We start from the raw sequence: 18,057 nt of genomic DNA, 5'->3' as shown, positions 1-18,057 counted from the left end.
CTGTCCACCTGGCTGCTTTTAGTGCACTGGCTCAATCAGAGCTAGCACTCCTGTGCCTGCCCGAACTGGTGTCACCCTCCCAGCTGCAGTGTAGATGTACCCAGAGTTTGGAATAACCTCATATCACTGTGCTTAGAATGACAACATTGAACTCATTATGGTCTCCTTTTCTTCTCTCCCCAGATTGCGAGGAGCTGCATAAGAAGCTTGGTAAGAACATCCACCCCCATAAGAGCCCCTGGGCACGGGATCTCAGACACACACGGTGCAGAGCAAATATAGAAGCAGCAACACCGCAGGGCAGGGCTGAATGAACAGTTTGGGCCAAAATCTGGGTCACCCCAGTCCCACAGAAGCACTGTGAACTCTCTGCTCTCATTTCTGGATCGACAGACACTTGTCACCTGGCCTTTGACAAGCCAGTGCCAATCACATTGTGCTGATGCAGGAGATGGGGGGCAGCCACTTTCTATAGATGACTGCAGCAGTGTAGGCTCTTCTGGGCCATTTCTGAGAATGTGGAGATGAGCAAGAGACGAGACTCAGACTCATGGTTCTGTGCTTTGTTGCTCACCCAGATCTGAGCCCCGATCATATGCACGACCATCCCCTAGGTACACATGGAGTGCGTACCTTTGATGGTGCAAAGGGCTGTTAGTAACACAGAAAAGGAATTACTCTTTGACAAAAGGGCTGAGAATGTCAGAGCTGTATTGGGATCCACACCCAAGTCTTCCATCAAGTTAGATGCTCTGCAAATGCTAGGGCTCCTGTGTGTTTGTGCAAATCACTAACTGCAGCCCTTCTGCTATCCAAGCTGCTGGTTCATGCACTGGGGCTGGGACTGTGGCTATGGGAAGTCTATAAGTAACCCCGTTCATTATGGGGCACACAGCATCACATGGCACTGTGTCTAAATCTGTATAACAGAAAATGTGTAAATGGCAGAAGTGCTGAATTATTTTTTTGTTTCAATTTTCACCAAAAAGGTTAGTAGCAGATTGCACCAAGGGCATTTTAGGTTGGACATTAGGAAAATCTTTCTAAGTGACAGGGTAGTTAAGCATGAGAATAAATTGTCTGGGGAGGTTGTGGAATCTTCATCACTGGAGACTTTTAAGAACAGGTTAGACAAACACTTGTCAGGAATGGCCTAGATAATACTTAGTTCTGCCATGAGTGCAGAGGACTGGACTAGATGACCTCTCGAGGGCCCTTCCAGTTCTATGACTCTATGATTCTATTATTCTTTTCTCTTCCCCATTTCAGAGACTTCAGAGAAAGAGAAGCAGGCCCTGAAGTCAGGTAATTGGACAATTTATAGTAAACTGTGTCTGTTCTTTCACACTATAACAAGATAGGAAAATTACCACGCGGAATATATGGACTTGAGTCAACTTCACGATTATTTCCTCTTTCCCTAGAAATCTACAAACACTGCAGGGTTTTTAGCTAACATTTCAGTATCATCCTTACTAATGGAGAGTGAATTTAGTGCATATGAATTAGTTGGACTTAATCAGGAGCTGGGCAAACTTCCTCTATGTAATTCTGTGGCTATATCTCAATTCCAACCTTCAAAATCCCTGCTATCCCAGTGCTGGGCCCCTACATGCACACAGGTCTGCTGGGCCCACTTGGTGCCCCATCAATCCACTGCAGGTCTAGATACCAATGAACTTTCCCCTCAAGAAGACTCTAGAGACATCCTGGTACCAGCAGTCCTGGAGCAGGATCTGGCTCTGGCACAGTTAACTGCTTCATCTTCAGTCCCAGAAGATTCTGTGGTTTTGGGCTCTTACTCCCCTTTGGTACCAGTGGATTTCAAGGCATTCCAGGACCTTTTACAGCATATGGCTGCTTCCCTAGGTGTTCAAGAAGGATTCCTTCAGCAGAACACCCACAAGTTAGTGGAAATCCAGCAGCTCTCTCCCCTAGAACGGTCACCCTCCCTATTAAAGATGGGATCCTTGATCCTGCTAAGGTTCTCTGGAGCATGTCAGCTTTGGTGCTGCCTACAGATAAGTGCATAGAAAAGTGCTTCATTCCAATGCAGGTGTTTGGGTTTTTTTACTCCCATCCAGCTTCAAAGTCCCTGGTCATAATTGTGATGAATTTTAAATCCCAGTAGGATAGATTTAAGTCCACTCCAGTGAGAAGGACTCTATGCATACGGACCTGAGAGGTGTGACCAGGTGCCTGGGATGTACCACACTGAGAATGCCACACTCAGGGCAGACTGCAAGAATCAGGGCAGAAAAATCCTCCCAAACTGATGGTTATTCTGTAATTAGACTCACCAAGCCAGTATCAAAAAAGCTTCTGCGGTACCTCTGTGATTAACCAGAAACTAAAAACAGAGCCCTTCCCCAGTTAAGCATCTTTCAGCCATTGACCCTAAAGTTACACTGTTTTGTAAATCAGCACCACAACAGGATTGCATGGCACAGAAATGGGAGGTCTGAAGCTGGGTGACAGACTGCAGCAATGCAGGGATCTCTCTATGAGATACATGGTCTGGTGTGACGCTCCCTCTCCTCATTCCTGGCAGTGCCATCAGCTGTGGGTGCTGACCCCAGGGCAATTTTTGGGCTCCATTTAAGAACTGATCTGGGACCTTGTTTTTGTTAATTAAAAACAGTTTTGTCTGACTTGTCCTGTCAGTTCTGAGACCCTTGGCTCAGTGGATACGTCTACACTGTAGCTGGGAGGAGCTTCCCACATGGGGTAGCCAGACACATGTTAGATTGAGCTTGTGCACTAACAATAGCAGTGTGGCTGGAGTAACAGGACCTGCAGCTCAGGGTAGCTGCCCAACTATGTCCTCAATGGTCTGAGTGGGTTTATACTTGAGTAGCTAGTGCAGGCCACTGAACGTGCTACCCCTGGTCACCTGGCTGCTTTTGGTGCACTGGCTCAATCAGAGCTAGCACTCCTGTGCCTGCCCGAACTGGTGTCACCCTCCCAGCTGCAGTGTAGATGTACCCAGAGTTTGGAATAACCTCATATCACTGTGCTTAGAATGACAACATTGAACTCATTATGGTCTCCTTTTCTTCTCTCCTCAGATTGCGAGGAGCTGCGTAAGAAGCTTGGTAAGAACATCCACCCCCATTAGAGCCCCTGGGCACGGGATCTCAGACACACACGGTGCAGAGCAAATATAGAAGCAGCAACACCGCAGGGCAGGGCTGAATGAACAGTTTGGGCCAAAATCTGAGTCATCCCAGTCCCACAGAAGCACTGTGAACTCTCTGCTCTCATGTCTGGATAGACAAACACGTGTCACCTGGCCTTTGACAATCCAATGCCAATCACATTGTTCTGATGGAGGAGAAGCGGGGGCAGCCACTTTCTCTAGATGATTGCGAGAGTGCAGGCTCTTTTCGGCCATTTCTGAGAATGTGGATATGAGCAAAAGACCAGACTTCAGACTCATGTTTCCATGCTTTGTTGTCAAGGCCACATCCCAGCTCTGAGCCCCGATCATCGACTCATCTGTCCCCTAGGTACGCCTGGAGGTAGTAGCTATGATGCTCAAAAGGGCTGTTAGTAACACAGAAAAGGAATTCCTCCTAGACAGAGAATGTTTAGAATGTCAGAGCTGTATAGGGATCCAGACCCACGTCTTCCATCAAGGTTAGATGCTTTGCAAATCCCAGGGCTCCTGTGTGTTTCTACATATCACTAACCACCAGCCCCACTTCTATTCAAGCTGCTGGTTCCTGCACTGGGGCTTGAAGTGTGGCTGTGGGGGAGTCTGTAACTAACCCGTCATTTTGAGGTACACATCATCATTCAGCATATCTCTCTGTCTAATTCTGAATAACAGAACATGTGGAAATGGCTGAAGTGCTGAGTGAATTTTTTTTTCGGTTTTCACCTAAAAAGTTAGTTGCGATTGGTCGTCTATCATAGTGAATGCCAGTGAAAATGAGGTAGGACCAGAGGCTAAAATAGGAGGAAAAGAAATTAAAATTTACATAGAGAAGTTAGATGTTTTCGTGTCACCAGGGCCTGATGAAAGACATCCTAGAAGACTCAGAAAGCTGACTGAGGAGATATCTGAGCCTTTAGCGATTATCTTTGAAAAGTCATGGAAGACAGGAGAGATTCCAGAGTATTGGAAAAGGGCAAATATTGGACCATTCTATAAAAGTTGGAATCCGAACAACCCAGGGAATTACAGAGCAGTCAGCCTAACTTCAGTACCTGGAAAGATAATGGAGCAAAGCATTAAATAATCAAACTGCAAACACCTAGAAGATAATAAAGTGATAAATTAGAGTCATCATGGATTTGTCAAGAACAAATGATGTGAAACCAACCTGACAGCTTTCTTTGACAGAGTAACAAGTCTTGTGGCTGGGGCTAAGTAGTAAATGTGGTAAATCTTGAATTTAATAAGGCTTTTGAAACTCTCACATGCACTTCTTACAAACAAACTAGGGAATTCCAACTTATATGGAGCTACTGTAAGATGGGTCCATAACTGGTTGGAAAATTGTTCTAAGAGATTAGTTATCAGCTGTTCACAATCAAACTGGACGGGCATATCAAGTAAGGTCTCCGGGGATCGGTTCTGGGTCCAGTTCTGTTCAATATCTCCATCAGTGAAATAGGTAATGACATAGAAAGTACACTGATAAAGTTTGGAGACAAAACTAATCTTGGAGTCATTGCAAGAGCTTTGGAGAATAGAGTTAAAATTCAAAATGATCTGGACAAGCTGGAGAAATGGTCTGAAGTAAATAGGACGAAATTCAATAAGGATAAATGCAAAGTACTCCACTTAGAAAGAAACAATCAGTTTCACACATACAAAATGGGAAGTGATTGTCTAGGAAGGAGTACTGCGGAAAGGGATCTGGGGGTAATAGTTGATCACAAGCTAAATATGAGTCAACAGTGTAACACTGTTCCAAAAAAGGCAAACATCATTCTGGGACATATTAGCAGGAGTGTTTGTAAGCAAGACATAAGAAGAAAATCTTACGCTCTACTCTGTGCTGATTAAGCCTCAAATGATGTGAAACCAACCTGACAGCTTTCTTTGACAGAGTAACAAGTCTTGTGGCTGGGGCTAAGTAGTAAATGTGGTAAATCTTGAATTTAATAAGGCTTTTGAAACTCTCACATGCACTTCTTACAAACAAACTAGGGAATTCCAACTTATATGGAGCTACTGTAAGATGGGTCCATAACTGGTTGGAAAATTGTTCTAAGAGAGTAGTTATCAGCTGTTCACAATCAAACTGGACGGGCATATCAAGTAAGGTCTCCGGGGATCGGTTCTGGGTCCAGTTCTGTTCAATATCTCCATCAGTGAAATAGGTAATAGCATAGAAAGTACACTGATAAAGTTTGGAGACAAAACTAATCTTGGAGGCATTGCAAGAGCTTTGGAGAATAGAGTTAAAGTTCAAAATGATCTGGACAAGCTGGAGAAATGGTCTGAAGTAAATAGGATGAAATTCAATAAGGATAAATGCAAAGTACTCCACTTAGAAAGGAACAATCAGTTTCACACATACAAAATGGGAAGTGATTGTCTAGGAAGGAGTACTGCGGAAAGGGATCTGGGGGTAATAGTTGATCACAAGCTAAATATGAGTCAACAGTGTAACACTGTTCCAAAAAAGGCAAACATCATTCTGGGACATATTAGCAGGAGTGTTTGTAAGCAAGACATAAGAAGAAAATCTTACGCTCTACTCTGTGCTGATTAAGCCTCAAATGGAGGATTGTGTCCAGTTCTGGATGCTACGTTTCAGGAAAGAGGTGGACAAATTGGAGAAGGTCCAGAGAAGAGCCACTAAAATGATCAAAGATCTAGAAAACATGACCTATGAGGAAGATTGAAAAAAATGGGTTTATTTAATATGGAAATAAGAAGACTGAGAGGAGACATGACAACAGTTTCAAATAAATACAAAATGTTTACAAGGAGCAGGGAGCAGAATTGTTCTCCATAACCTCTGACATTAGTGTCATTTCTAGTGACATTCCTAAGTGTCAGGGTGGTTAAGCACTGGAATAACTTGCCTAGGGAGGTTGTGGAATCTCCTTCATTGGAGACTTTTAAGAGCAGATTAGGGAAACACTTGTCAGGGATGGTATAGATAATACTTAGTCCTGTCATGAGTGCAGGGGACTGGACTAGATGACAGTCCTGCAACTCTATGATTCTATTATTCTTTTCTCTTCCCCGTTTCAGAGACTGCAGAGAAAGAGAAGCAGACCCTGAAGTCAGGTAATTGGACAATTGATAGTAAACTGTATCTGTTCTTCCACACTATAAAAAGATAGGAAAATTACACGCGGAATATATGGACTTGAGTCAACTTCATGATTACCACTCTTAGTGTCATACTTACTAACAGAGAGTGAATTTAGTGCATACGGATTAGTTGGACTTAATCAGAGACTGGGCTAACTTCCTCTATGTAATTCTGTGACTATATCTCAATTATGACCTTCAAAATCCCTGCTATCTCAGTGCTGGGCCACTACATGTACACAGTTTTGCTGGGGTTTCTTGGTGCTCCATTGTAGGTCCAGGTACTAGTTGGCCTTCCCCTCAAGGAGCCTCCGGAGACATCATATCTGGGACCATCAGTCCTGGAGTAGGATCTGGCTCTGGCACAGTGTCAAAGTTAGACTCTGGACTTACAATTTGTCAGATCACTGTGTTTTATTAGCAAAGCGCTCTGCTAATACACCAAGATAATGTGTGAGTGACATGCCAGGCTTAAACTACTTTATTTATACAGATAAAAAGGGAAGGAGCTTAACGAGAGAACAAAGGGAACAGAACTGATAAGTTTACCTGGGGCTAGACACACATATCTTATTTCCTTATTAACTCTTACCTATCTCCTGCTAATGTCCCACCATTAGCTTAAGTGGACCCATGGTTCCCTACCTTAATGTTTCTATTCCTGACAACTTTATTTCAACATTCCCCATTCCTGCTTTAAGGAACATATAGCATTTCTTTGATCCAGTCTACTTTTACAATCTAATTCATTCTACTTTCGCAATCCCTCCTTTTGGTCAAGCTACACAATGACCAACAATTACTGGGTTCCACATATCAACTGTTCTTTGTCTCTTTGTTCATCAGCAATATTTAAAATCATCATATTAGGACTCTGGTTTTGGGCAGCTATCTGTGTGGCATGTCTTACACAATTTTGCATACAACAGGAGATTAACTGAAAACAAACAAAAATTATTAGGATTCCAAACAGGATAGTCAGGGCTCCCTGAAACAACCAATTTCCTATGTCAGATAAATTGAACAGATTACTTAGCCACCTCCATAAAGAACTTGGCTCTTCATGGGGAAGATAGGAGATCTGTTCTAAGTGGCTAGCGTGATCTATTACCTCATTGGTGTTGTCAGGTATATTCACACAACATTCTTTTCCAATGAGAGCATTGGTCCTTCCTTTGGCTGCCAGCGCTATGTCCAATGCCTGATGGTTTTGGAGGGCTATCTGTTGGGTCGCCCCTGTTTCTTTGGCCAGGGCTCTTAAACTTTCTCCGGTTTCATTTGCTATTATTTCAACTACTGCTTGAAACCTCAGGAGCCTTTTTGCGTGGTGTATTACTCCCCCATGTGGGATAAAGAAACCACCAGTGGCCTCTTCCCAGATTAAGGAGCTTATGTTACTTACATAGCATTGGGCATCTGATAAATCCCTTCTTTTCCATCTGAAATTACAGAGGCGTTCTCGTGGGAAGCACTCTAGCACTCGGAATTGTGGGAAGAGTCGGGTGGGATAACAGATAACTGACCTGTTAGCTAGTAATGCAGTATAAGCTTTGGTCCCACAAACCAAATGATGCCCTATCAAGGCTGGAAAGGGTCAGTTGCACCCATTTGCCATGTAGGTCCCTGCAAAGGAGGAATAATATTCCCCAAAGGGCACAAGGTAATTCTTCTTATGAGGAGTGATGTTATTCACATGGCATTGAAAGGCTGTATTGTTCTCACTAAGGTTACTATAGGGGGAACATGAGATTGATTTCTCTGTTTGAGTCTAGGTTAACAAAAAAAATCATATCTTCATACCCGGCCTGCCACTTTTTAGTTTTGTTTGAATAATTCCATACACTATTGGCCACAATATGCTGAAGGCAACTGCTCCTTCCCAGATCCAGCCCTGTCCCATTACACACCCAACACCAATGACCTTTTCCCTCCACCACATTTATCCTTTTAGATATATTTATTCCCACCACTTCCCAAGTATCATTGCTGTTCCATGTTTTGTTAAATGGACAAGGTTCTCCAGTGAGGTCTGGGGAATTGAGTGGGATTGCCAGGACAGGAACACCAGCTTGAGAATGGGCTGGTATGTGGCTGCAGACCCAGAAATTAGAGATATTAAGTGTCTGAGCTATCCACACTTGCTGCTGGATAAAAGCAGCCAAGGAATAGGCACCACCAGAGGCGCATGTTGAAGGCAGGGCCCTTTTGGTTCTGACAGCCTCAACTGAGGGAACCGCAGTCATGGTTTTACATCCACCAGGCAGCAGGCGCTAAGGTCACTACTGCTTTTTTGGGGGGCCTTGCTTTAGGTCATTGTCTGCTTCTGGCAACCGTTACGAGAGCATAGATTGTAAGGTATTGCAGGCTGTTCCTCTATGTCTTCCTCTGGAGTCAAAATTGACTCTGCATGGTCCTAAGGTGATGATTGGTTCACTGGAGATGGTGCCTTCTTACACTGCGAAGCATGTATCCATGCTGTGAAGCCAGATAGTTTAACAGCTGTCTGGGTAGTAAGCAGTGCCTGATGAGGATCCTTCCACCGGGGTTCTAAGGTGTGTTTTTGATGATGGTGTCATACATAGACCCAATCACATGGCTTGAGGTCATGGCAAGTATCAGAGGTGGGCTCCGTCGGCCAGGCGGCTCGAACCTGTGAATGGAAGTGACTTACAGCTTGCATTAATTCTTTGCAATATTAAAGGAGCGTACTGTGAGTCAAGTTCAAGTCTAGGACTGGAGTAATGGTAGCCACAGCTCACATGGGGCATCCCATAATAATTTCAAAAGGACTCAGTTTATGCCTTTGGGATGGAGTAAATCGCATTTCCATACGGGCCAACGGTAAGGCTGCTGGCCAGCTTAACCCTGTAGAGTCACAAATTTTAGCAAACTTATTCTTAAGTACACCATTTCATCTTAAGTACACCTGTGCTCTGTGGGTGGTAGGGACAGTGCAACAGGTATGTGATATATAATATACAATCCAGGTGCTGAAGAAGTGGTCCTGTAAAATGTGTACCCTGATCACTGGACAGAGTGGCAGGAATTCCCTTGGCAGGCATAATATGATTTAACAAACATTTGGCAACAGACAGTGAGTCAGCCTTGCTTCAAGGAAAGGCTTCAGTCCAACCAGAAAATAAACATACCATAACCAATATAAATTCATATTGTTGACACTTAGACATTTGTACAAAATCAAGTTGCCAATGCAAGAAGGGTGCTTGGGGTAGGATCCAGAACCCCTGGGCCACTTTTACAGATTTACCAATATCGTGGCTTTGGCAAGTGGTACAGGCGGCACAGTGGCAAGCTGAAAAAGAGCTGAAGTGTGGGGTCCACCATCCTCCCTTAGTTACAGCAGAGACCGTCCCCTCCTTTCCAACATGCAAAACACCATGTAGCAGGGCAGCCAGAGATGGGTAGAGTGAAAAGGGGGCCACAAAGGTGCCAATAGGCAAACACCAAAGGGAATCAGGATGTAGAGAGCAACCTTGGGCAACAGAGTCCAAAGTGGCAGAGAAATAAGCCACTAGGAGTTTTTGTCTCAGTGCATCTGAATGAGAACTCCATGTGCACACCCAGATTGTTCATGGCAGAAAAGGGTAAAAGGCTTAGAATAGTTAGGCAACCCTAAAGCAGGGGCAGAAGCCAAACCTTGTTTGAGGGAAACAAAGGCAGAGTCGGCCTCAGGAGGCCCCGGCATGGGGTCAGGCACAGAGAATCAAGTGAGTTCCTGGAGAGGTTTTGCAAGGAAGGCATATTGGGGAATTCATTGCCTGCAAAATCCAGCCATGCCCAAAAGCTTTCAGACCTGGCATGGGGAGCAAGATCGGGGAAAGCTAAAGATAACTTGGGCGTGGGCAGGAGAAAGTGTACGGGAACCCTGGGAGAGGAGAAAGCTAAGGTATGTGACAGAGGCTTGACAGAGATGTAGCTTAGAGTGAGAAGTCTTGTGACTCTGGTTTGGTAGGGCAGTAAGGAGTACTGAAGAATCAGTTTCTGAAGCAGACAATAAAGAGGAACAGAGGAATATATCAGCTACATATTGGACTAGTGTGGATTCGGATGGGAAAACAAGGTCAGCAAGGTCTGGGGCTAATGCTTGGGAAAAATAAGATGGGCTTTCAATATACCTCTGGGGGAGCGTGGTCTGTGTGTACTGCTGCCCCTGGTAAGAAAAGGCAAAAAGATACTGGGAGTCAAAGTGAACCGGGACAGAAAAGAAAGCAGAGCACAAATCAACAACTGTAAAATGAGCTGCACCTGGCTGGATAGAAGCCAAAATAATTGCTTGGTTAGGGACAACAGGAAAGGTGGATATAACAACGCAGTTAATGGCTCAAAGATCCTGAACAAACTGCCACGATTTGCCATCAGTTTTTTGAACTGAGAGGATAGGGGTGTTACAGGGGCTGGAACAGGGGACAATAATGCCTTGTTCCCGCATGGCAGTCATGACCGTAGCAATGCCAGCCTCTGCTTCAGGATTTAAAGGGTATTGAGACAGGCGATGCAGGGGTTTGGATCTATCCGAGTCTTCTTGGAGAACGGGGTAAAGGGGAGCTCTCAGTTTGGTGGTGGGAGAGGAGGATTCCAATAAAACTTTTAACTTATCATTTGAATCTTTGAGAGAGGAGAGTTTTGATTCTGTTCACCTATGATTTGCCTCTTCCCACCACTGCATGAAACAATCAACCTCTCCTCTAGCCAATTTAGTTTTAGGTTGTCCGAGTTTGTCTCTTAAGACGTCCCTTCAGTCTTTGCCCCAAGATCCTAACAGTGGCCACTGAGTTTTGGGATTCCCCTGAGTTAACCTAGACCATTTTTCCAGAAATTTACAGGAGTCTGGACCATTCCTAAAATGCATAAAATTAGCCGGTGTTCCTTTAGGAAACAGTCCCGACTTAGACGTCTGGTTACCCATACAGGAGAACTTTACACACACCAATTGCACAAGAAGGAAATTCGGGTTCATCAGAGTGATGTGCAACACACAAAAGGAGCCCACAGGCTACTGCCTCAATCACCCTTGCTCTCACACCAAGGGTTTTACCCACGGTGCAGTGCGGCTACGATTGTACAGATTTCACTCACTCAGACCGCGGGGACAGGGACCCCTTGGTTGGCCAATCCTGAGAGAGTAGCCCTCCCTATTGAAGATGGGCTCCTTGAACCTGCTAAGGTTCTTTGGAGCATGCCAGCTTCGGTGCTGCCTGCAGCAAAATGCATGGAAAAGTACTTCCTTCCGCTGCCGGGGTTGGCGATTTTTACTCCCATCCATCCTCAAAGTCCCTGGTCATAATTGTGATGAATGATAAAGCCCTGTAGAAGAGGTTTAAGTCCACTCCAGTGAGAAGGAATCTATTGAAATGGACCTGAGGGGTGTGACCAGATGCCTGGGATGTACCACACTGAGAATGCCACACTCAGGGCAGACTGCAAGAATCAGGGCAGAAAAATCCTCCCAAACTGATGGTTAGTTCTATAATTAGACTCACCAAGCCAGTATCAAAAGAGCTTCTGCTGTACCACTCTGGTTAACCAAAAACTAAACACAGTCCCCTTTAGACATTCCAGCCCTTGGCTCCTATCCAGAGAAAAAGGTCTAATATAGTGAGAAATTACTGAAAATCCAGTTCACCAGATGTGAGGTTCTTAGCAATCCCAAAGAACCAAACACTTACCCCCAGGTCAATATGCATCTCAGATCTTACCCAAATATCATGTTGTCAATCAATCCTTAGTAAACTAATTAAAGAATTACTAATAAAAGGAGAGAAGAGAGTTATAAATGATTAAAAGATCATATACATACAAATGAGTGCAAAGTCCTTGTATGAGGTTTGTAACAGTGTTGGACTAGACTGCTGGCTTGCAAAAGTCTCTCTGGTAACTTCCAAATGATTGGAAGGTCCTCAGTCCATAGTTCAAGATGCTCCTTTTTTATAAATCCACAGTCCAGAGAATTGGAGCAGAAGAAGGCCAAAATGGAGATGTCTCAGATATCTTTTATATCCTCTGCTATGTGCATGGAAATTTACTGTCCCAAACAAAGGCCACAACTCCTGTGTGTGGAAAGTTACTGGCCAATGATGGAGTCCAGATTCACATGAGCATATCACATGCCCCTACATGTTCTGCTGAATCACAGAAGGCAGGCGGCCATTGGACCTCACTGTCCTAGGCATCCACAGGAAAGGCCTACTGGGCGAGATGGCTTTCTTCAATGGCCAATTGTGAGAGTGGAGAGTCCTTGATGGGCCATCAACACACTAGCCCTGATGTAAACCCATCTGGAGGGTGTCACTGAAGAACAAAACACGTGTTTGGGATACAAATACCTAGAAAATATTCATAACTTCAGATACAAAGATAATACATGCATATAAACGAGATAATCATACTTAGCAATTAATAACTATTATAGTGATACCTTACATGACAAACTTTGTATAAGATTTATTGCAACTTTGTACCCATGGTGACTGCATTAGTGTATTAGTCATTTTTATACAGAATCACAAGGAGCAGGAAGATCTACACCTCCTCTTCCTTGCAGTTGTGAATTGCCGGTCAGCAGATGCTGTTGTCCAAGTATGACTTTATCAACTACTTGGCTATGTCTAAATTCACGGACCAGCTGCCTGCGGCTTCGAGGGAGGAATTTTGAGCATATGTCACTGAAGGCTGTTTGGTAGCTAATAGTTCTTTGCAGTCCGGGCTGGATGTCGTGGATATTTCAGTGAGAGTGATGTCATTGGCAATGACCATGAGTAGGTCTTGTTCGCTCCTCCTGCGCCCTCTGTTTGGGGACCATCTGGCCTGCTTTTACATGGTAAGGGCTCATCACCACCAACAGCTGGGTCCTAAGTGCAGTCAAATCAAGTCATGACATCCAGGTGCTCTCCATCCCCTCTTCAAGGACGTCTCTCACCATATACTCTTTCTCAAGCAGGTTTGCTCTTTGTGAGTGTTGGAAGCGGTGCAGGAGGCTCTGCTGGAACACCAGTGTCAATGTTTCTATTCCCAGTACTTTCTGGTGCCCAAATTCAAGGGAAGGGTAAGGCCCATTCTCAATGTTGGTAACCAGAACAAATATATCAGGTGTATGAGGTTCTGAATGGTCACTCTATCAACTGTCCTCTCTGTGTTGTCTCAGAACGACTGGTTTGCTGCCCTGGACCTTCAGGATGCCTACTCTTATGTGCCAATTTTTCCCAGCCACAGAAAATTCCTTCTGTTCATCATGGGGGAGTACCATTTTCAGTACACAGTTCTTCCCTTCGAACTCTCTTCTGCCCCTCGGATTTTTAGCAAATTTATTGCTATTGTCATGGACTATCTCAGAAAGAAAGGGATACCCATCTTCCTGTATCGAGACAACTTGTTACTTGGGGCAAGTCCAGAGACGAAGTCCTTTCTCACATCCAGACTACACTGTGCTTGCTCAAGTCTTTGGATCTCATTCTAAATACTGGGAAGTCAGCTTTGGTTCCCACTCAGAAAATAGAATTCAATGGGGCCCTAATTGTGCCTATGAGTTTGATAGAATTTCTGCTGACCAACCACCTTCAGGAGAATTGCCACCTTTACCTCAAGTCTGCAGTCTCAGACTTCCAAGACAGCTCAGAAGTCCTTGAGGCTCTTGGGCCACATGTCTGCTTGCATGCAGGTGGTCCAATTCACAAGGCTGAAGTTTCACCCCCTTCTCACGTGGCTCAGCACAGTTTATTGTCCAGCTCTTCACACCTTACACAGATTGTTCCATTTTCCTCCACTGGTCTTAGACTCGTTGCAGTGCTGAATGTTCTCAAGAATGTTTGTCGGGGTGTTCCCTTTGTCTAGCCCTTACCAACCAGAAATGTTTTCACCAACACCTATCTTATGGGCTGGGGAGCACATCTGGGGTTGCTGAAAGTCCAAGGTTTATAGTCAGAGCAGAAGTCCTCTCTGCATATCGATGTGCTGGAGCTTGGGGCCATCTACAATGCATATTATGCTTTTCGGGACCATACCAGTGACTCAGTGGTTCACATACTTATTGACAATACCACCTTGAGGTATTATATGAATAGAAAGAGGGAGCACACTCCAAGGTGCTCTGCCAAGAGGCAATCAGGTTGTGGCAGTTCTACATCAAGAAGAGGATCACTCTGATGTCAACCACTTGCCTGGGGTCCAGAATCAGCTCATGGACCATTTCAGCAGGAGGTTTTCACTGAGTCACAGCTTGGGGCATTCCAATGATCAACTGTTTGCTATAAGGGACATCAGGAAATGCCATCTATTCTGCTCTTGAGGAGGCCTCAGTCCAGGTTCCCCACTGAATGCGTTCCATCTCAGCTGGAACTTGGCTTTCCTGTACGCTTTCCCTCTGATCCTGATGATCCCACAGGTCAAGTTCAAACTGTGGTGGACCAAACCAAGCTGATCCTCATTTCCCCAGCATGGCCGAGGCTGTATTCGTTCTCTGACCTTCTTGCATTGTCAATTCAGCCTCCAATACCCCTTCCTCTGCATCCCAACCTACTAACACAGAATCATTACTGCATCTTCCATTCTGTGCTCAGCTCCCTGCATCTCACGACATGGCTGCTGCATGGCTAATACCATGGCAGCAAGTTTCTTAAAAGGGATTTTTCATCTCTATCCTTTGGTCTGAGACCCAGTTCCTCTATGGTATCTTAATATGGTCCTAGCAGCTTTGATGGGACCTCCATTCAAGCCCCTAGCATCTTGTCTCTTTCAACTTTTGTGTCAGAAAACTGTGTTCCTGGTAGCTATAACATGTGCAAGGTCAAGGTGAGTCTGTGAGTTACAGCCTCTGATGTCATAGCCTCCTTATACACAATCCTTCCAAAACAAAACGACTCTACAACCACACCCAACGTTTTTCTCTAAAGTTGTTTCTCAGTTTCATCTGAACAAGGTGGTATATTTACTTTTGTTCTATCTTCAGCTGCCTTCATCTCTGGAGGAGCAGAGTTTCCACACATTGGATGTAAAATGATATCTAGATTTCTATCTGGACAGGACTAAATAATTTTATGCTTTGCCTTGCCTGTTTGTGTCATATGCAAATTGTATGAAAGGTCAAGTGGTCTCTTCCCAGACTATCTCCAAATGGATAACAGCTTGTATTAAGACTGTTTATGAAATAGCTTTGACTGTGGCCCCTCACCAGGTGAGAGCTTATTCAATGAGAGTGAAGACTATGTCAATAGTATTTGTCAGTGATGTCTCCATATTGGACATTTGGAAGGCTGCCATATGGTCATCCATGTATTCATTTATGAACCATATGCCATTACAGCATCTTCCAGGGTGGATGCACGTTTTGGTAGGGCGGCCCTGTGCTCCTTGTTTAGGTAGATTCAAAGCTCTGCCTCTTAGAGGGGGTTTACTGCTTGTAAGTCACCTAAGTAGAACGAACAACTGCATCTACTCAAGGAAGAAAAGGTTACTTATTTTAACAGTGGTTCTTTGAGACATGATGTAGACATATATTCCACAATACACACTCTGTATCAAACTAATCTCTGGCCATCTGGTGCAAAGGAATTGCGAGGGGCACATTAGTGAGACCTCATATAGCCAGGGGAGGAGCTACTGCCATGAGGTGCAAGCATCATCCCTCTATGGTACTTCTAGGCAAAATTATCCAGCTCTGGTGTGCTGTGCACACACACACCTAAGAGGAAAAAAAGTTTCTTTTTTTGAATATCTAGACTGGATGACAAGTTCCTTCCAGGTAGTGCCACCATTCTTCAAAGGTGGTCTTTATGCTTGCCACCAAATGAAAGGATTGTGGAGGGTCAGCCAGGAAATCGTGTGGATCAGGGAAAACGGTGGGGAGGGAATCACACAGAATTGTAAAGTTGTTGGTGTCCCTGAATCATGCCCTCCAGGAGAGTGGTTTTCACGTGTACTTGACCAGAAGACAAAGGAAAACCATCATTAGACTCTATGAGATTGGAAGTGGCTTGGGATTGCAGGGGACTCTGCTGGGTTTATAAAGCAGTCAGGTGTGCGTGAGTCAATGAGGGCCAGCGTGACAGATATTGCTGGGCATTTCTGGGACTGGAACCTGCAAGCAGGGTGTCCTCCAGAAGAGCTCAAAGTGTGTTCCAGTCAAGACTGAGGTGTGGGGGGGCTGTTTTTTCTGAGGTCAGGGCTGAGTGAACCATTGGGCCATAATCGGTTCAATTAAAGTCACTGCAGTCTAACTGCATTACTGGGCTCCTTGCAGTAGATACAGTTCCCAGTTCTTATGTCAACATCGTCTGACGATCCTTAGACAATCCAATGCCAATCCCATTGCTCTGATGCTGCAGAGTGCGCCAGCTACTTTCTATAGATGACTGCTGCAGTGCAGGTCTTCTGGGCCACTCCTCAAAATGTGGCTCACGTTTTCATGCTGTGTTGCTGAGGTTAGATCCCAGATGTGAGCCTCAATCATCTGCATGTCCATCCCCTAGTTGTAGCTGAAGTGCGTACCTTTGATATTAACCAGGATGGGCAGGAATGATGTCCCTAGCCTCTGTTTGCCAGAAGCTGGGAAAGAGCAACAAGGGATGGATCATTTGATGATTACCTGTTCTGTTCATTCACTCTGGGAACTGGCCAATGTCTGAAGACAGGATACTTGGCTAGATGGACCTTTGGTTTGACCCAGTAGGGTCATACTTATGTTCTTTTGATGCTCCAAAGGGCTGTTACAATACAGAAAAGTAATTGTCCTTAGACAGAAGGGTTGAGAACGTCGGAGCTGTGTCAGGATCCAGACCCACATCTTCCATGAAGGTTAGATGCTTTGCAAATCCCACAGCTCCTGAGTTTTGGTACATATCACTAACCACCAGCCTCACTGCTATCAATGCGACTGGCTCCTGCACTGGGGCTAGAAGTGTGGCTGCGGGTGTCTGTAACTAACACCAGTAATTATGGGGCACAGAGCATAACACAATGGGTCTCTGTGTCTAATTCTGTTCTTTTCTCCATTTCAGAGACTGAGAAGAATGAGAAGAGTCTGAAATCAGGTAACTGGAGAATCCTTAGTAAATGTATGACTGCACTTTCACACTATGGTGAGCTAGGAAAATCAACACAAACAATATATGGACTTCAGTCACCTGTATGATCATCTCCCTCTCTCCTGCAAATATCCAAACATTGCAGTGTTTGCAGCTCACATTTCAGTATCGTCCTTAATGATGGAGAGTGAATTTAGTGCATATGGATTAGTGGGACGTAATGAGGGTCTGGGCAAAATTCCTCAATGCAGTTCTGTGGATATATCTCAATTCTGACCTGTAAAATTCCTTCTATGCCCACCCGGAGCTCCCTGTGCATTGCTCTTCCTCCACATGCCGCCCTCCTAGGCTAGCCCTGGGCCTTAAATGAACAAATTCTAAACCCTACTACAGGCTGTGTGAGGTTTACTCTGATGGAACCCATCACCAACATTATAGGTGAAAGAGCCAGGACAGGAGACGATGCCACATTTCTGAGGGTGAACAATAAATCCAGGCCCACACAGCCCGACTGAGCCCTTCTCCAGTTAAGCGTCTTTCAACCATTGACCCCAGAGTTACACTGTTTTGTAAATCAGCACCATAAAGGGGTTGGATGGCACAGAAATGGGTGGTCTGAGGCCAGGTCACAGGCTGCAGCAATGCAGGCCTCTCTCTATGTGATACATGGTCTGGTGTGATGCTCCCTCCCCTCATTCCTGGCAGTGTCATCAGCTGCAGGTGCTGCCCTCAGGGCAATTT

At 44.8% G+C, this 18,057-nt stretch overlaps 1 protein-coding gene across 1 annotated transcript in view; it reads left to right on the top strand.

The window, feature by feature from the left end:
• The window catches only part of LOC115641515 (butyrophilin subfamily 3 member A1-like), a 90,472-nt gene that overhangs the window by 55,730 nt on the left and 16,685 nt on the right, over positions 1–18,057 (top strand). The window contains exons 10-14 of the mRNA XM_030544720.1: positions 184–210; positions 1,270–1,305; positions 3,069–3,095; positions 6,218–6,253; positions 17,290–17,322. Of these exons, the coding sequence (XP_030400580.1) occupies positions 184–210; positions 1,270–1,305; positions 3,069–3,095; positions 6,218–6,253; positions 17,290–17,322 (159 nt within the window). The remainder of the gene's footprint in view (positions 1–183; positions 211–1,269; positions 1,306–3,068; positions 3,096–6,217; positions 6,254–17,289; positions 17,323–18,057) is intronic.

Source organism: Gopherus evgoodei, unplaced genomic scaffold (genome assembly GCF_007399415.2).
Source record: "Gopherus evgoodei ecotype Sinaloan lineage unplaced genomic scaffold, rGopEvg1_v1.p scaffold_35_arrow_ctg1, whole genome shotgun sequence".
NCBI classification, from domain to species: Eukaryota; Metazoa; Chordata; order Testudines; family Testudinidae; genus Gopherus; species Gopherus evgoodei.
Note: the sequence above shows the minus strand (reverse complement) of the source record. Positions and strands in the feature narration are given on the sequence as shown.